We start from the raw sequence: 20,131 nt of genomic DNA, 5'->3' as shown, positions 1-20,131 counted from the left end.
GTTATATTATGCAAAGGCAATGTTTTCTTGACTATGAATGGTTTCTTCTGACTGATGTTACGTTTATATTTAAAAATATATATATTTATATTTCTCTTTATAGCTCTAGAAGCTTTAAAAAAACACATGGCTTTATCTTTGAACATTAAAACTGAAAATGCGCAGATACCCGCGATCCTGAAGGACGACGAGAGCCCGAGAGCGGTCGTGCTTCACGCCGGGGTTAACGACACCACGCTGCGGCAGACGGAGACGCTGAAGAGGGACTTCAGGAGCCTGATCGAGACGGTTCGCAGCACGACGCCCGCGGCGACGATCGTCGTGTCAGGACCACTGCCCACGTATCGACGAGGACACGAAAGGTTCAGTAGACTTTTTGCTTTAAATGAATGGTTGTTGTCATGGTGTAAAGAACAGAAACTGCTATTTGTTAATAACTGGAATCTTTTCTGGGAGCGTCCTAGGCTGTTTCGCGCTGATGGATTACACCCCAGTCGAGTCGGAGCGGAGCTTCTCTCTGACAACATCTCCAGGACACTTCGCTCCATGTGACTAGTAAGTCAATTCTCAAATAACCATTATGATGAGTTTTGTTCCACCCGCTTAAATGATAAAAGTACTTGTGCTGTAAAACCTATTAAGACTGTGTCTGTTCCCCGAATAGTGAGGTCAAAATATAAATATAAATATAATGTAGGATCTAGAAAAAATCTTATCGTAATTAAACCAGAAAAATGTAAAGTAAATGAACAAAAACAATTTTTAAAGTTTGGGCTCATAAATATTAGATCACTCACACCAAAAGCAGTTATTGTAAATGAAATGATCACAGATAATAGTTTTGATTTACTCTGCTTGACTGAAACCTGGCTAAAACCAAATGATTATTTTGGTCTAAGTGAGTCTACTCCACCAAACTACTGTTATAAACATGAGCCCCGTCAGACTGGTCGTGGCGGGGGTGTTGCAACAATATATAGTGATATTCTCAATGTTACCCAGAAAACAGGATACAGGTTTAACTCTTTTGAAATACTAATGCTAAATGTTACTCTGTCAGACATCCAAAAGAAATCTAATGTATCTCTTGCTCTGGCTACTGTGTATAGACCACCAGGGCCGTATACAGAATTCCTAAAAGAATTTGCAGATTTCCTCTCAGACCTTCTAGTTACAGTTGATAAGGCGCTAATCATGGGAGATTTTAATATTCACGTTGATAATACAAACGATACATTAGGACTTGCGTTTACTGACCTAATAAACTCCTTTGGAGTCAAGCAAAATGTCACCGGGCCCACTCATCGTTTTAATCATACACTAGATTTAATTATATCGCATGGCATCGATCTTACTGCTATAGATCTTGTACCTCAAAGTGATGATATTACAGACCATTTCCTCGTATCGTGCATGCTGCGTATAACTGATATTAACTATATGTCGCAGCGATACCGTCTGGGCAGAACTATTGTTCCAGCCACCAAAGACAGATTCGCAAATAACCTGCCTGATCTATCTCAACTGCTATTTGTACCCAAAAATACACATGAATTAGACAAAATTACTGACAACATGGGCACTATTTTCTCTAATACATTAGAAGCTGTTGCCCCAATCAAATTGAAAAAAGTTAGAGAAAAACGTACTGTACCATGGTATAACAGTAATACTCACTCTCTCAAGAAAGTAACTCGTAGTCTTGAACGCAAATGGAGAAAAACTAACTTAGAAGTTTTTAGAATTGCATGGAAAAACAGTATGTCCAGCTATAGACAGGCTCTAAAAACTGCTAGGGCAGAGCATATACACAAACTCATAGAAAATAACCAAAACAATCCAAGGTTTTTATTTAGCACAGTGGCTAAGTTAACAAATTACCAGACGCCACCTGATTCAAATATTCCACCAACGTTAAATAGTAATGACTTTATGAATTTCTTCACTGATAAAATAGATAACATTAGAAATACAATAGCGAATGTAGATTCTACAGCATCTAACACTTCAGTTTCATCCATCGCACCCAAACATAAACTGCAGTGCTTTACAACCATAGGACAGGAGGAGCTAAATAAACTTATCACTGTATCTAAACCAACAACATGTTTATTAGATCCTGTACCCACTAAATTACTGAAAGAGCTGTTACCTGTAGCCGAAGAACCGCTTCTCAATATCATTAACTCGTCGTTATCTTTAGGACACGTCCCAAAACCATTCAAGCTGGCGGTTATCAAGCCTCTTATTAAGAAACCAAAACTAGATCCTAGTGTACTGGCAAATTATAGGCCTATTTCAAATCTTCCATTTATGTCTAAAATTTTAGAAAAAGTTGTGTCTGCTCAATTGAGCACCTTCCTGCATAAAAATGATCTGTATGAAGAATTTCAGTCAGGTTTTAGGCCCCACCATAGCACAGAAACTGCACTTGTTAAAATTACAAATGACCTGCTCCTTGCGTCAGACCAAGGCTGCATCTCATTTCTAGTCTTACTTGATCTTAGTGCTGCGTTCGACACCATAGATCATGACATACTCATAGATCGATTACAAAACTATACAGGTATTCAAGGGCAGGCTCTAAGATGGTTTAGATCCTACCTGTCCGATCGCTACCATTTTGTGTACTTAAATGGGGAGTCATCTCATTTATCATCAGTAAAATATGGAGTGCCACAAGGATCCGTCCTAGGTCCCCTTCTATTTTCAATATACATGTTGCCCCTTGGTAATATTATTAGAAAATACGGAATTAGCTTCCACTGTTATGCTGATGATACTCAGCTATATATATCAACGAGACCAGATGAAACTTCCCAATTATCTAAGCTAACAGAGTGTGTTAAAAATGTAAAAGATTGGATGACAAATAATTTTCTCCAATTAAATTCGGATAAGACGGAGATATTAATTATTGGACCAAAAAACACTACACAGAATCTTGTAGATTACAATCTGCAACTAGACGGATGTACTGTTACTTCCTCTACAGTCAGAAATCTGGGTGTTATATTAGACAGCAATTTGTCTTTTGAAAATCATATTTCCAATGTTACAAAAACTGCATTCTTCCATCTTAGAAACATTGCCAAGCTACGAAACATGTTATCTGTTTCTGATGCAGAAAAGCTAGTTCATGCATTCATGACCTCTAGACTGGACTATTGTAATGCACTTCTAGGTGGTTGTCCTGCTTCGTCAATAAACAAGCTACAAGTAGTCCAAAATGCAGCAGCTAGAGTCCTTACGAGGTCAAGAAAATATGATCATATTACCCCAATTTTACAGTCTCTGCACTGGCTACCTATTAAGTTCCGCATCAGTTACAAATTATCATTACTTACCTATAAGGCCCTAAATGGTTTAGCTCCAGCGTACCTAACTAGCCTTCTACCACGTTACAACCCATCACGCACCCTAAGGTCACAAAACGCTGGACTTTTGGTAGTTCCTAGGATAGCAAAGTCCACTAAAGGAGGTAGAGCCTTCTCACATTTGGCTCCCAAACTCTGGAATAGCCTTCCTGATAATGTTCGGGGTTCAGACACACTCTCTTTGTTTAAATCTAGATTAAAAACACATCTCTTTCGCCAAGCATTCGAATAATGTATCTTTTTAATTGTGAGTGTAGTTGCATCTGATCAAAGGTGCATTTTTATTCATTAGCTTGGGTTAAACTAATTTTACTTTGTTGGATCAGCAGCTATGCTAATGATGTCTGTATTTTGTTTCTATGTTTTGCCACGGGATTCACATCCCGTGGTAACTAGGATTTACACAAGCTCCAGTCTGGATCCAGAACACCTGAGAAGAGATGATGCTGACCCTCAGAGGACCTCAGATGATGCTAACCCTGAATCAACAAACAGAACTAACAATTATTCCTAAATGTGTGACTTAATCATATAATAACTTAATTAATAATATTGATAGTTCATCGTCTAGCTGACTACGTCTTGTATTATTATTATTATTTTTTTTTAGTTTTTCTAAAATCCTGTCAAATGTGCACAAACTACTAGCTACTACTAAATATTGTAGAAACATAATTTTCTGTAAAGTTGCTTTGTAACGATTTGTTTTGTAAAAAGCGCTATACAAATAAACTTGAATTGAATTGAATTGAATTGAATTGAAAATGAGGACGTGGCTGTACTGATTTGTCTGGATGAAACCCATTCTGTGACCGTATCACAAAACTCCTCCGAGCCGGGCAAGAACAGGATTTCAACATCAAAGGTATAATATGTATTTTATTAGATTTTGATTGCTGAGAGAGAGCTCGAGCTCTACACTTTTTCCTTGAATATATTGAATATGCAAATGAGTCCACACTAGGACTAGGTCAGATTCTGGAATTTTGAGTGGTGAGTGGATTCGGAATAAACTAGACACCTCTGATTGGCCACTGCAGTCAAGAAATCAATAGATATGTCTGTGATTGGCTACATTACTCTCATTACTTACGCTGCAAGAACACGCCATAAAAAGAAACCTATGAACTGTAGAGGAAAAGCCCCGTCCATTATGTTGATGAAATGGGTTAAATGTTTGTGAAGTAAGAAGGGGGTGGTCTCAAACAGTGTTTTTGTGATGGATTGTGGTGCACCACATTTTGAAGAAGAATATATATACACTTTTTGTGTAGATGTAGCCTACATCAGTGCTGGGCAAGTCTGTTCATTTGCCACATGACAGACACAAATGAACAGATCCTTCAAAGGACTCAGGAGGTAAAGGAATTATTTATGTCCCTCATAAATTATCTTTGGCTGTATTATAATGATTTCCTTGTTTGGAATATGATCAAGATGAAGTAGGTGGAAGGGTTGAATTAGGCTGTTGAAAATATAACATTTAACAACACTCAATGAAATGATTTGAATAAAAATGCTGCTAAAAAGTTTGCTATGTGATATTGAATGAAAGAATCAGTAAAATGATTGATCTTCCATCACTACGCTCAGATTTCACTCTCCGGCAGAGTTTAGCTCTGACCCTGATTAAACTCACTTGTCTGTAGCTAGTAATTCTTGTAATTCTGAAGGCCTTGATTATCTTGTTCAGGCATGTTTGATCAGGGAATTTTTTATGTATTCATTGTAAAGTTCACTGTGGGGTATTAAATCCTTAAATAAAACCCCATCATGTGTTTTTAGGTAAACTGCACTCAACCTGTGACCTCAGATGACACAAATAATGGTGCAGAAGCTGCTGCATCTATTATAGTTCCCAGTGAGACTAAGACTGCTGAAAAACATCCAGAGACCTCATCTGGACTCACTGTTCCCCTGCATCAGTTCTGGTATCTGCATCATGCTTACAGAAAGGAGCTGGAGCTAATTGAGAAAAAACATGGAGTCTCTATGCATGCAGAAGTGTCGGTGTCATTCAAATCCACCCAGAGATCAAGCAGTGATTCTGTCTCCAAAGCCTCGGAGGACTTTCAGAAACTTGTATCTGAATGTGTGGAGAGTTTTAGCGAAGCTGTCATTAATCATAATGACATCGATTCATATGCTGTAAAGGAGGCCCGTCATTACATCCAGTCAGAGAAGACAAAGATGTTGTTCACCATGTCTGCCAGTGACTGCCGGTTCTTTGGACCGAAGCAATTTACAGACATCATTGAAAGAGAGACAACAAGATTAGAAAACCAATTTAAAAACAAATCAAATGAATTGGATGTAGATAACATTTGTCCACAAAGCAGATCTTCATTGGTCATGGACACAAAAGACTTTCCGACTCAACTTGAGATGGATAAGGTACATTGGGATCTGATTAAACTTTCCTATAAGGAACAATTATTACAGCTTGAAACATAGTACGGAGTGTTATTTCATGGAGAAAAACTGCAGAAAAATGTCTTTAAGGTTCATGCGCGATCCAAAGGAGATCAGCATATTAATCTTGAAAGTCATGCCCTCAGAGCTTTAACACATCTCTACCAGAAACTAGCCTCGGCCGCTGTCAGCTGTGAACTCCCAAAACCTACAGATCAAACTGCTGTGGCCCCAATAGTAGAGAAACTTCAGCAGCAGAATTACTGTGTTGTTGCTGCAAATGAATTCAGTCCCTGGAAGCTTGTTGGACTGCCAGAACATCTTGGTCCCGCCATTGCTGATATTGAGAAGAAACTTCAGAAGCATGTGTTTGATGAAAAGATGAAGAAACTTATTGGATACTCGGGTGACATTCCTCATGCAAGAGGAATCAGGTGGAATCGGACGCCTGAATATGGCCCAGGAGCAGTGGATGGAGCAGCTGGAGATGAAGACGTGAATTCTAGAGGGCGAGATCAAACAGAGAGTCGTTTCAATAAAGAATCAGAAATAAATGCTAAACATGAGAGTAAAGGTGCTCATGCTGAAGAGGAGATGTGTACTATTTGTATGTGTCACGGTAGGAAATCCAGTGTTTCCTCCGTGTCATGTTTTGTGTTTGTTTTTGTACTTACGTTGTCTCCATGTGCTCGTTTAGTTGATTGTCATCACCTGGGTGTTGATTGTCTCGCTCCAGCTGATCCTCATCACACCTCAGCTACTTATACTCACCTCGCTCTCTCTCTGTTGTCAGATCCTCTCTCATGTCTCCGTGTCCTAGTTGGATTTCCGTCTTCCGTGTTCGAGTGCTGGATTGGGTTCGTGTTGTCGTCCTCGTGTCAGTGTTCCGGTCTGTTCCTGGTTTCAACCATTGACCACCTTCACCTGCACCAACGACTTCACCAGCCAGCTCTTCTCACGCCACCGTAGACCTTCCTTGCCATTGCCAACATTCTGGACTCTCTTTCTAATAAACATCATCTGATTGCCTGCAATTGCTTCCTCCTCTTTTACCTGTCGTTACAGTAGGATCTGACCATCATGGAAGCAGCAGGCGATCGCTCCCCATCTCATCTGGAGGAATTTCTGCAGAGAGCCGTGGGTCGTATGGATCGCCAAGACAAGGCGATAGATGAGATGGGTCGAGCCTTCCAAGCAATGGTGACGAAGGTGTCCGAGCTCGCTCTCCAGACTCAACACCAACAACAACCGCCACCCGCTGCGCCTCCCACGCCACCCACACCGCCGATCGTCTCCGGGGGGATTTCCCAGCCCGAACCACGCCTCCCCATCCCTGAGAAATATGCGGGTGAGCCAGAGTTTTGTCGATCATTTCTATCTCATTGTTCTCTGCACTTCGCCCTGCAGCCCCGCACGTTCTACACCGAGGAAATGAAGGTGGCATTCGTCTTGTCACTACTGACGGGAAGGGCTGCCCTCTGGGGGACGGCGGTGTGGGAAAACCAAGACAGCTGCTGTGCCTCGTTCCACGCCCTTTCGGAGGAGATGAGACGGGTCTTCGACCGCTCCGTCGCCGGGAGGGAAGCGGCTAGACTTCTCACGGACCTACGTCAGGAGGACAGGTCCGTATCCGATTACTCGATTGAGTTCCGCACCCTGGCGGCGGAGTGTAAGTGGAACGAAGAGGCGCAGTGGGATCACTTCCTGCATGGGTTGGCTGACCGCATCCAACAGGAGATCCGCGCCGTCGAGCTCCCCACTTCTCTCAATAGCCTGATTGACCTCACCATCAGAGTTGACAACCGACTCGATCAAGCCGCCAGACGGAGGGGGAGAGCAGTTCTCGCGAACAGACCGGAGGCTCAGTGTCAGCGCTCAGAGGTTGCGGTCAGCCCACCGGGAGATCTTGAACCCATGCAGGTGGGGCGAGCTCGGCTCTCCCGGGAGGAGAGGATCAGGCGGAGATCCCTGGGACTATGTTTATACTGCGGCAGCCAAGAACATCACATCCAGCGCTGTCCGGTAAGAAGACCAAGCCCGATAGTAAAACTGAGGCTACTATCGGGTGGGATCTCTGCCAGGAAGACCTCATCTACATCGACACTCCTTCCGGTGAGTCTACGGTGGTCCACCCACGCACTCGATCATCACGCTTTGTTGGATTCTGGGGCCGAGGGTAGTTTCATGGACTTTAAGTTTGCCACTAAACTCAACATTCCTCTCATCTCCCTCAAACACCCCATTGCACCTTTTGCACTCAACGGACACAAACTGCCAGTCATCACACAGACCACTTTACCTGTTTCCCTCATCACGTCTGGCAACCATACGGAGGAGATTTCATTTTACATCACGGACTCACCTCAATCCCCCATTGTTCTCGGTCACACCTGGCTCCAGAAACACAACCCCAGGATCAATTGGCGCCTCGGATCTGTGATTAGCTGGAGCGAGGAATGTCATTTGTCTTGTCTTTTGTCTGCTGGTGTTAATGTTTCTGAGTCTGTGTTTCAGGGGGAAGCAGTGGATTTGGCTAGCGTGCCCGCGGAGTACCACGACCTGAAGGAGGTGTTCAGTAAGTCTCGTGCTGATTCTCTTCCTCCTCATCGTCCCTATGACTGTGCGATAGAGTTATTGCCAGGTACTTCTCCGCCTAAGGGCAAGTTATATTCTTTGTCTATTCCAGAGACGGCGGCCATGGAGAAATATATATCCAGTTCTCTAGCAACGGGGTTTATCCGCCCTTCCTCTTCTCCAGCGGGGGCGGGGTTCTTTTTTGTGGGAAAGAAGGACGGATCCTTGCGACCTTGCATTGACTACCGAGGGCTGAACAACATAACGGTAAAGAATACCTATCCTTTGCCGCTTATGTCTTCAGCTTTTGAGAGGTTGCAGGGAGCGTCCGTTTTCACTAAATTGGACTTACGTAATGCTTATCATTTGGTCCGCATCAGGGAGGGGGATGAGTGGAAGACTGCCTTTAACACCCCTAGAGGCCATTTTGAGTACTGCGTGATGCCGTTCGGGCTAACGAACTCGCCGGCAGTCTTCCAAGCACTCGTTAATGACGTGTTGCGAGACATGGTCGATCTGTTCATATATGTTTACCTGGATGACATATTGATTTTTTCTTCGTCTCTCCAGGAACACGTGCAACACGTACGACGAGTGCTTCTGCGGTTGCTAGAGAATGGATTGTTTGTCAAGGCGGAGAAATGCGTTTTTCATGCACAGTCTGTTTCTTTTCTAGGACACATCATTTCGACTGAGGGTGTTCGCATGGATCCTGAGAAGGTTAAGGCTGTGGTAAATTGGCCATCCCCAGAGTCTCGCAAGGCCCTGCAGAGATTTCTGGGGTTCGCCAATTTTTACCGGCGTTTCATTCGCAATTTCAGCCAACTAGCCGCTCCTCTGACCGCCTTGACCTCCCCTAGTTTGACGTTCAGGTGGTCAGACGCAGCTGAGGCTGCGTTTGCCAAACTGAAAAGCTGCTTTGTTTCAGCTCCCATTCTCGTCACCCCTGATCGCTCACGTCAATTCATAGTGGAGGTCGACGCGTCAGAGGTGGGGGTAGGAGCAGTGTTATCCCAACGCGCATCCTCAGACGGAAAGGTGCATCCATGCGCGTATTATTCTCACCGTTTATCTCCTGCAGAAGTTAATTATGACATTGGCAATCGAGAGTTGTTGGCAGTCAAACTTGCACTGGAAGAATGGCGTCACTGGCTTGAGGGGTCGGGTGTACCTTTCATTGTATGGACGGACCATAAGAATCTCGAATATATTAGAACCGCCAAAAGACTTAACTCCAGGCAGGCTCGGTGGGCATTGTTTTTCGGTCGTTTCGATTTTACACTTTCTTACCGGCCGGGTTCCAAAAACATCAAACCCGATGCTTTATCCCGTCTTTTTGAGCGTTCCGATCGTACTGCTACTCCCGAGCCCATTTTACCGGGGACCATCATTATCTCCGCGCTCAGATGGGAGGTCGAATCGAAGGTGTTGACTGCCTTAGAAGGGGTAACGCCCCCGGCTCGTTGCCCACCGAACCGATTGTTTGTGCCGGAGGGGTTACGGTCAGACGTTCTCCAGTGGGGTCATTGTTCCAGTGTTGCTTGTCACCCAGGGGTTAGTAGAACTAGATTTCTAGTCAAGCAACGATTTTGGTGGCCTGGTATGGCTCGTGACGTCCACGATTTCGTCTTGGCTTGTTCAGTTTGCGCTATTGGTAAGACTTCCAATCGACCTCCAGATGGGTTACTCTTACCGCTGTCTGTCCCTTCGAGACCCTGGTCCCACATTTCGCTAGATTTTATTACCGCCCTCCCGCCCTCTAAAGGCAATACGGTGATTTTAACCGTAGTGGACCGGTTCTCGAAGGCGACTCATTTTATTCCCTTGCCCAAATTACCTTCAGCCAAGGAAACAGCGGTAGCTGTCATTGACCACGTCTTCCGTATACATGGCCCTGTCCCCAATTTGTGTCCAAATTTTGGCGAGAATTTTGTAAATTGTTAGGAGCGACTGTTAGTCTTTCTTCCGGGTTCCATCCCCAGAGCAATGGTCAAACCGAGCGAGCCAATCAGGATGTCGAGAGGGTTTTGCGATGTTTGGCTTCCAATAATCCTTCGTCCTGGTGTCAGCAACTCTCAGTTGTGGAGTACGCACACAATTCTTTGCCAGTGTCATCTACGGGCATGTCTCCATTTAAGTGTAGTTTAGGGTACCAACCACCTAATTTTGTCAGTACGGAATCCGAGGTTTCGGTCCCCTCCGCACACGCACTAGTCCAGAGGTGTCACCGCACCTGGACCAGAGCTCGCAGAGCTCTGCTCCAGGCTAGGTCGCGCACCAAGGCTAAGGCCGATCGCCACCGGTCGAAGCCTCCCCGTTACGTCGTCGGTCAAAGAGTGTGGCTTTCTACCCAGAATATTCCTATGCGTTCCGTTTCTAACAAACTTGCTCCCAAATTTATTGGCCCGTTTTCTATTACCAAGATTATTAATCCGGTAACCGTGCGTCTTAGCCTTCCTCCGGCGTACAGGAGGATTCATCCCGTGTTCCATGTGTCCAAAATTAAATCGGTGATTTCTTCCCGTCTTAATCCGCCTGCCCCGGTTCCCCCCCCGCCTCGTCTCGTTAATGGGGAAACCACCTATTCGGTTAATCGTATTCTGGACTCTAGACGGAGGGGACGCGGTTTTCAGTACTTGGTGGATTGGGAAGGTTACGGTCCGGAGGAGAGAAGCTGGGTTCCTGCTCGGGACATATTGGATCACCACCTTATAGATGATTACAATCTACAGGTAAAGCAGGCTGGGAACGTCAGGTGACGTCCTAGGGGAGAGGGTACTGTCACGGTAGGAAATCCAGTGTTTCCTCCGTGTCATGTTTTGTGTTTGTTTTTGTACTTACGTTGTCTCCATGTGCTCGTTTAGTTGATTGTCATCACCTGGGTGTTGATTGTCTCGCTCCAGCTGATCCTCATCACACCTCAGCTACTTATACTCACCTCGCTCTCTCTCTGTTGTCAGATCCTCTCTCATGTCTCCGTGTCCTAGTTGGATTTCCGTCTTCCGTGTTCGAGTGCTGGATTGGGTTCGTGTTGTCGTCCTCGTGTCAGTGTTCCGGTCTGTTCCTGGTTTCAACCATTGACCACCTTCACCTGCACCAACGACTTCACCAGCCAGCTCTTCTCACGCCACCGTAGACCTTCCTTGCCATTGCCAACATTCTGGACTCTCTTTCTAATAAACATCATCTGATTGCCTGCAATTGCTTCCTCCTCTTTTACCTGTCGTTACAGTATGGACAGCTTCACTGACAACAAAAAACTGAAATGTGGGCATGAATTCTGTCGGGAATGAATGAGTATGTCAGTGGAGAGTCTGGGACCCATCTGTCCTGTGTGTAAGGAATTCTTTGGGAAAATGGAGGGGAACCAACCGGATGGAACAATGAAAGTAATGAAGAACAGATTGAGTCTCCCTGGATACCCAGATTGTGGTACAATTGAAATACACTACGACATTCCCAGCGGCATTCAAATGGTAAGAAAATGAAAAAGTCAATTGTGATATACTTGAGATTATTGTTGTTATTATTATTATTATTATTATTTATATATTATTATAATATAACAACTATTATTAGCTTTATAACACCAACTATTCTGTAGAGCAGTGTCCAGTCATGTTCCTAGAATGGTTACTTAAAAACATACTTGAACCAATTAATCAAGGTGTTCAGCATTAGTTTCTATCAGGGCTCTGAACCGGTTCAAGGAATGAAAACGAAAACCGGAAACGAACAAAATTTTAACCAAAACTAAATCAAATTTTATAGTTCCAAACAGAATCGAATTTGAAATGGCCATTAACCGGTTAATAACGTTATTTTATTGTTCCATTTAATATTTGATATTTGCTGTCGACCAATCATTAATTCCAGTAGTACAGCATATGCAAATGTGACGCTGAAGCCAACGAGTGAAATGTCCGCTAAGCTGTGAACTCATCATAGGCAACTCTCAATGTCAATGCACCAATCTTAGAGTTTATCTAAGGATAGTGTGAGATTAATTCAACAGAACACACGCACCTGAAGCGCTTCTGTGAATGGAGAAAACCGAAAAACAACTTCTTGGCTCTAAACCGAGGTGGACACATTTCTCTCCCTCTCCTCCTCTTGCCTTCCCTGCTTGCTCTTTCGTCTATTGTGCTCTCACTGCTCTCCAAAACTGAAAATCATGGATTTGATCAACTGGTCTCTCAATGCTATTGACACCATCTTCTCGATGAGAAGCTTGGGTTCAGGGGAACCTTGACTGCCCTGCCGGAACGTTTGCAGCTGGCTACACAATGGACGTGTGGGAGAGGTGGTGGGTCCAGTCTGGCGGCTCTTTCCATGGAGGAAATTCAGTCCAATCCACTTTATTTCTATAGCACATTTTACAAACTCAAAGTTTCCAAAGTGCTGTACAAAAGACTCAGAACATACAAAGCAATTAAAATGTATATAATACAAAAGGTAAAAATAATAAATACCATAAAACATTTAAGATATCTACCTATTCGGAACCATGATAACAGGTCTTCTGCTGATTGGACTAGGCTTTGCCCTGGGTTATCGAAAAATTGCGGTCAGCACTGAGACTATTAACCGCAATATGGATAACATCACGAAGAAGCTCACAGCTTTGGAAAGGGAATTAGAGAAAATTAAGGGATTTGGAGACCAGAATGGACAAAGAGAGTGACCGTGAAATTGGAATGTAGCTACTTGCTCCAAGACCAAACAATTGGAATCTTGTCGTCTTTCGGCTCCCTCTACCAACACTGGCCTTGGCCAGTTGGAATAACATCTCTCCCGGAGGAGCACTGCAGTTCCTCCCCCTCTTCCATAGCAGGGTATCCGCGGGGCCATAAAAAGTCATAAATTTAACAGAATTTAAGGCCATAAAAAGTCATAAAAACGTCCGGATTTTCCATACAAGGTCATAAAAAACATTTAGCCACGTCTTAAATTGATATGCTAGTCCATTAATTTGTTCTTCCATCAAAATGCGCTCGCAACGGCATTCATTTGTTTCGCCTGTTGTAGTTCTGTATGAGGAATCTGGGTGGTATCACACTGATATCACAGCATTCCAGAACTACAAGATCCATGCGGCAGCATACGGACTTGTCAGAAGGACATACTGTATCATACTGAGTCACTGCTTAGATTAATTGAAATCATCTTGGCTATCACAATGGGAAAATGTACCTTTAACGATCTATGGCTCAAAGACGGTGCGTTTAGTAGCTGGCTCAAGCCCGTAGCTAACAATTTGTATCAAGCATCTAAACACAAGACGCGGAAAAGCTGAACTGAGTAGCGGGTCTCGTGCGCTCTGTGTTCGGTGCGGAGAGAGAGAGTCCCTCCTTCACATGAACGAACAAATACTAATCGCAGTTTTGAACAAACAAAAGGATTTGAAAGACCCCAATTCAGTACCGGGGTGTTCTGGTGTTCAGGACTCGCGCAGAGAAAGATGTCTCAAAACGCTTGTAACTTACACCGAATTTGCTTCTTTTTGCTCTTGTGCCGACAAATGCATACAAACTATGTCAAAATACCCGATTTGGAAAGTATGCCCGAATTTTTTTTTTTTTTCAGTTATTTGTCAGTTATTTCTTAAGTGAAAGTAAACCGTTGAGGAATGAGATGCGTTCATCGTCTCTTAAAGCGCATAATTTAGCTACTAACTGCTGTAATGTTAATCCAAGAAAATGAAAGAAAAATCACTCACTGCTCTTGACTGCATTACTTTGTAGTTTTAACAAGAATTTATGCACAGTCAAACCAAAAATTTTCCAGACTCCAGATATAATTTTTGATATACATATTTTACTAGTAGGTATAGGACACTAATACATTTATGTAAGTTAGTATAAGCAAACTGTGACATATTATACCCAAAGAATCTTCATACAGTGAACTACTAGTGAAATAGATATAAACGTTTTATCTATCTATCTACCTGTATATATAAAATTGGGAACAAAAATTATTCAGCACCTTATAAAGCACCATGCATTGATTGTGTTTTTTTCTGAATTGCTAATGCAACCTTTTCACACCACAGTCTGAAGAAAATGAAGCATTGCTTGGTAATTGGTCAACAAAGTATTGATAGTTGTGTAAATATTGTCATAATAACAGTTGTCTCTAGTTTTGGTTGATTGTAATCCATTACCTACATTTCTATCAAAGTTATGACATTATCAAGACTAATTTGTTCTGACAGAGTTTAACTCTAAATTCTTATCATATTTTATAACCATTTTAAAAGCAATAGCAAATAAACTGTAATGTGAGAAATGTTCAAGGTTTATAATTTTTTTTTTTTTTGTAAAATTTGTAAATAGCAAAAATAAATAAAAATGAACGAACACACAAATTAAACAATTTCAAACAGGGCCCACTGGTACAACCTTCACCGGGTCCCTGCTGACCCCAGCTACGGCCTGTGGGTGTTGAATACTGTGACCAAACATCAATAACACTTGTTATTTTGGAAAGTAATGCCATAAAATAATTGTTAATTTACAGTGTTACAATTGTTAAGTGTTCCTGTGTTCTTGATACTCAAGAAAAAGAAGGTGAAGGCTTCAGTTTCTTAATCTTAAGAAATAATAGAATAACCCTTTAAATAATAAAAATTGTTACTTTCAACAAAAGTCAATAATAAAAAAAGACTTTTGAAAGGAATTTTAATGACTGAAGTTATTTATCGTAATTTTTGTAGGTCATAAATTCAAATCCTAATAGTCATAAAAAGGTCTTAAAAAGTCTTAAATTTGACTGATTAAACCCTGCAGAAACCCTGCACAGACACCTGCTTATTATTGACTCTGTCTAGGACCTGTCTCCATTTCAACTTGCTGTGACGCTATCACAATCTGCGGACTGAGGCACCTAGATTGAATCGCAACTCTCCAGGCCTACAAATACACAAACTCTTACTGTACATGCATACACACACATACGTAATCCCCTCCCCATCCCTCGCTTTCGCCGCTTTTTACTGCCAGTCTGACATGCGAGTCTGTGACTAGCGCCGTAGGGCTGATAAAGCGGACAGCTGCTTGAGTGCGCTGGATTATCTCGATTAATTCCTTCCACAGAAAAGTCGTGTGTTTGTATTGATTATGTGCTTTTGTTGCTGAGGTGTTTTTCCTGTTCTCACACTTTACTCCCAAAGGAGCATAGTCTGGTTGTTGTTTCCTACATTCCTGTCCTGTCTACCCCTTCGTTGTATGTATGCATGTATGGACAGGTTGATGGCTAATTTTGCTGGTACTTGTGACTAGGGACAATAAAGGGCTACTACTAAAAGGAATGTAGGCATATACACTAAATATGTTTCGCTTAAATCATATTGACAGATTAATGAAACGAAAGAAAATGTGCTAAATTACGGTTCATTGTGACCTGTTCCAAAGGAAAGCGAGTTTTCTTTATTTTGCAAAAGCTTTACGGTTTTAATTATTTTGTAAAAGCTTGACAGCTTTGAATAATGTGTTCTGTGTAACCAACCAGCTTTGGTATGATAGCTTCTCCTTAAATTATTTAGTTTTTGTTTTTATAGCTTAAACTTTAGAGGATTTATTTTGCAGAGAAAATAATAGGTAACTGTTTATAATATTTGTAAACATTTTAGACTACAGGCATTTTAGCCTTCATTATTTAAGAAAGTAATGGGGCTAATAAAATGCGACATGAGCCGCAACGTCTTATACAGGTTTTTTTTTTTTTTTTTAAACAATGCAGCAAACATTTTTAAGTATCTTAAACATACTTTGATATCTTTGAATGTTGATAGATTTTTTTTTTTTAGTAGCCTACATTTGGCCAAAATCTAGAAAAGATGATGCTGTATTGGCTGTGACTAAGCGCAGCGGGTTATTGGCTAACATTAGAGCTAAATTTTTTCCTTTTCTTTTTGAGTAAAGAAAACACTGTACTTTATTATTATTATTATTATTATTATTATTATTATTAGGCAAATTATAGGCAAAGAATATTGTTTTTAAAAAAATAGCGTTATTAACCAGTATTTCTTTCACCCAAACCGGTTTCGGAACTGTAATATCAGAGGAACGCAGGAACAGAAACGTTTAAATATAGATTGCGCTTGGAGTGAACTGATTGAATTATTTTTCAGATTTCAAGTCCTGGTTTCTAATAATCATGAACACCTCGATTAATTGGTTCAGGCCAGTGTGTTGGAGCAGGTTGAAATGACATTTTGTTGAAAATTGGCCCTACCTGTAGCACGATTAGACACAATGCAGAAAAACCATGAAAACTTTTATAACTTTTTTAAATATTTATTTCTTCATAAATATTATATTTTATTTACATATAGTTTTTTTAAAGATAATTTGTAATTTCTTTATTTTTTTTTTTAGAAAAAGCATCCAAACCCTGGGCAGTATTTCCCTGGCGCAAGACGTCATGCATACTTGCCTGACAACCGCGAAGGACGGGAAGTGCTTTCACTGCTGCAGAGAGCTTTTGATCAGAAACTGATCTTTACTGTTGGGACCTCGACAACCTCTGGTTTAAAGAATGCTGTCACCTGGAATGATATTCATCATAAGACCAATACACATGGCGGGCCTCTAAAGTATGAGTTCATTTAAAGTTTAATTGTCCAGCATGTCCTACAAAAGCATTTTAATCAAACATTATGTTTTTATTTGGGTTTCATGTAAATAATGTAGTGGATCTGAACTTATATATTAATAATTTTTTTTCTGTCAACAGTTATGGCTATCCAGACCCTGACTATCTGAGGAGAGTAAAGGATGAGTTGAAGGCCAAAGGCATTGAGTGAGGATTGGATTTATGTTCCCAAATGCACATCTAAGCCTAATATTTAAAAATAAGAAATTAATTGGTTCTTATGTTATACTTAATTTATATACAGTGATTTTCAGAAGTATTCAGACCCTTGACTAGTTTACTGAAAAACAAACGATGTATTGAACTCTTGTTCTGTGTGAAGCAAAAAATAAATCTCTTCAATCTCGAAATTTGAAAGTGACATTGGTTTAAACAAATTCAAAAATCTAAAACATAAAATCTTCCTAAAATGCAACCCCTCTGCTCGTGATCCATGTTTACAACGCTGAAATATAACAAAGTACAAGTCATTTTTTTCTTTGGCTTTTTCATATTCAGTCCTTAATTCTGATGCCATAGTGGTTGTTGTATGTCCAATAGTGTATTCATGTGACACACCTGCATACATGAAGAACACTTTATCACTGATCAAGATCATAAAGTCATGAGGTAGCTCTGAAGGAAGGCTGTGCCATCAAACCAACATGAACCTCATGGAGCTCATTTAAAGAGAAGATTGGGAAAATAGTATTCCCAGTCACGCGAACAACTCAAACATCAAATTGTGGCTTCACTTACAGGAGATGAATATTGGGGGAAAAGTTAAATGTTTGTCATTTGTAATTGAGGAAACATTGGTAATACTTATAGTTTCCAGCTGTACATTGTTAGTCCATGTTGGCTCAGGTTCATTGAGTAATATTAATAGGCAAGTTTTTTAATAATGCATCAGTTATTTATTTTTTTTGTTTGCACTGTCCCCGTCTGCACTACAAAAGCATACAAATTTATAATCCAATGAATAATTGAAGTGGTTAAATAACAGATTTTTTTTATTTATGCATTACAAAATAGATGAAGGATGGTAAAAAAGTTAATTGTACTCATTTATGTAAAAAATAAAAGTAAAAAAAATTAAAGTTACTTTAACAAATTTTCTAACAACAAAACATACAATCCATCTTCATTAAAATCCACCCAAACCACCAAATTGTATTATTCAACAGATCTTGCAAAAAACAAAACAAAAAAAAATTTCATTTAGAACACTGCGCAAAACATCTTCATAATTCCATACATCTTTACACCCTCATTAACTAATTTTTAAACTTAAATTCAAGACATGAATTTAAGTTTAAAAATTAGTTAATGAGGGTGTAAAGATGCTTAACTAAATCTCTGAAAGTAGTACTATCAACTTCATTTGCTTCTTTCAGTCTTAGAGAAACAATATTCCACCGTTTTTTTTTTTTTTTTGTATTGTAATAGATTGAATTTTCTTTTTCTATTTTCACAGAAAGGGCACTTTCAACAGTGATTAATAATACTTACAAATAGATTCACAGCAACAATTCCATGTAAGACTTTATATTGCAAGTCTTCTGTAATTTTGGTCAGTGGTGGTTTATACAATACTCTCCATTCTGGTTTACAATTCTCATCAACACCAAAATGTAATTTGCAAGGAATATCAGTCTTACTCTTGAGCTTATCTTTGTTCAACACTTTAACACTCATCTCATGCATTTTTTTTCACCCAACAGAGCATATTTCCAAACTCTTTGCTCTCATATCATTGAGCAGTGGATGAGAAAACTCTTCTTCTGCAATATCAGTTGAAACATCCATATTTGGAAAGGAGTCATTTTATCAGTTAAAGGGGGGGGTGGGGTGAAATGCTCGTTTTCACTCAATATCCTGTTAATCTTGAGTACCTATAGAGTAGTACTGCATCCTTCATAACTCCAAAAAGTATTTATTTTTATTATATTTATAAGAGAAAGATAGTCTGTACCGATTTTTCCCGGAAAAATCGGGCGGAGCTAAAGAATCACGAGCGCGAGTAGGCTTTGAGAGCGTTTGGAAGCTGTGACACAGATCCAGAGGCTGAAATTTAACAAGAGCAGCATCAGCAAAGGCTACTCTATGTGGTATGTACTGAAACTGTATATATTTGCTTAGCGGTTTTGGAAAATGACTAAGTTCCACTTTATGTCGTCTTTTTTTTTTTAAGCTGTACATGTGGAAAGTGCAGTTTGATGACAACATCACATGTTGTTTACTTGATGTGCTTACGCGCTGATAGCTAAGTTAACAACACAGAGATATTTGAAGCAGTTTTACTCACCGCCTGCGGTTCCAACACACGATCGTGACCCTTTTTCGTTGGGACTGCATTATCCTTAAGAAATAAACGATGTGCAAATCCGTCGTCAAACTGGGCCTTGTTTGTAAAACAAGCATCTTCGAAATGCAGGGAACAAACACAAACACTTGCACAACTCCGTTGATGCTCTGTAAAAATAAACTCCATCCACTGGTCCCTTAATGCTGTTTCTCTTTTGGTAATCTGTGCAGGGTTGTCTTGCCCTCGCAGCCAAAAACACACTTCTTTTGTGACATTTCGCGACGCTCTCGCTCTGATCAGTGAAGTCTGTTGTGCTCTCAGTGCTCTGCTATACGGGAGCGCGCTCTTCCGGCAGAAGTGCCTCAGGACCCATATAAGGAAATTCCGCTCCATCTAACGTCACACAGAGCCATACTCGAAAAAACTTTCCGAAACTTGTGTAAAACCGGAAGGAGTATTTTGGGAACAAAAATACTCCTTCAAACGTACAACTTAATTTTTGAAACTTTGTCCATGTTTAGCATGGGAATCCAACTCTTTAACAGTGTAAAAAACTCAGTATGCATGAAATAGCATTTCACCCCCCTTTAAACAACCATTATTGTATCCCATTATTAACCTCATCTCTTCTTCAGTTAGAGTATTTTAACACTGTCCAAAAAACTCAATTTATCTTCCTTGATCTTATTCCCAGACACTATAGTGCCATTGCATTAACTCTGTCAAAGTTGCATCCACAAAAAACAATTGCCCCAGCGTGACCACTTTCACATTCATCAAGCCTTGGGTTATTCCAGAGGAAGTCTTTTCACCAATTACC

General features: G+C 40.8%; 2 protein-coding genes across 4 annotated transcripts in view; both read left to right on the top strand.

Annotated features, from left to right (window-relative positions):
- The window catches only part of LOC127968191 (uncharacterized), a 49,598-nt gene extending 43,203 nt beyond the window's left edge, over positions 1-6,395 (top strand). For 2 of the 3 annotated variants that reach the window (XM_052569198.1, XM_052569197.1), the window contains exons 6-8: positions 104-160; positions 4,145-4,242; positions 5,163-6,395. In XM_052569198.1, coding sequence (XP_052425158.1) covers positions 104-160; positions 4,145-4,242; positions 5,163-5,831 — 824 coding nt within the window. In that variant the 3' untranslated portion in view covers positions 5,832-6,395. The other variant, XM_052569199.1, reaches the window with a different exon arrangement.
- Positions 6,396-11,586: 5,191 nt separating this feature from the next.
- Positions 11,587-17,374, top strand: LOC127968190 (E3 ubiquitin-protein ligase DTX3L). Its single transcript, XM_052569196.1, has 3 exons — positions 11,587-11,839; positions 16,748-16,965; positions 17,106-17,374. Exons 1-3 carry the CDS (start codon positions 11,657-11,659, stop codon positions 17,173-17,175), a joined length of 471 nt encoding a protein of 156 aa, XP_052425156.1. The 5' UTR covers positions 11,587-11,656; the 3' UTR covers positions 17,176-17,374.
- Positions 17,375-20,131: the final 2,757 nt, after the last annotated feature.

The sequence above is a fragment of the Carassius gibelio genome, chromosome B11 (genome assembly GCF_023724105.1).
Source record: "Carassius gibelio isolate Cgi1373 ecotype wild population from Czech Republic chromosome B11, carGib1.2-hapl.c, whole genome shotgun sequence".
Classification (NCBI taxonomy): domain Eukaryota; kingdom Metazoa; phylum Chordata; class Actinopteri; order Cypriniformes; family Cyprinidae; genus Carassius; species Carassius gibelio.
This window is presented reverse-complemented; position numbering and strand designations above follow the sequence as displayed.

Coding starts and splice junctions, on each gene's coding strand:
- LOC127968190 (XM_052569196.1), top strand. CDS start 11,657: ATGAGTATGTCAGTGGAGAGTCTGGGACCCATCTGTCCTGTGTGTAAG. Junction 11,840..16,747: donor TTCCCAGCGGCATTCAAATG/GTAAGAAAATGA, acceptor TTTTTTTTTTAG/AAAAAGCATCCAAACCCTGG. Junction 16,966..17,105: donor ACACATGGCGGGCCTCTAAA/GTATGAGTTCAT, acceptor TTCTGTCAACAG/TTATGGCTATCCAGACCCTG.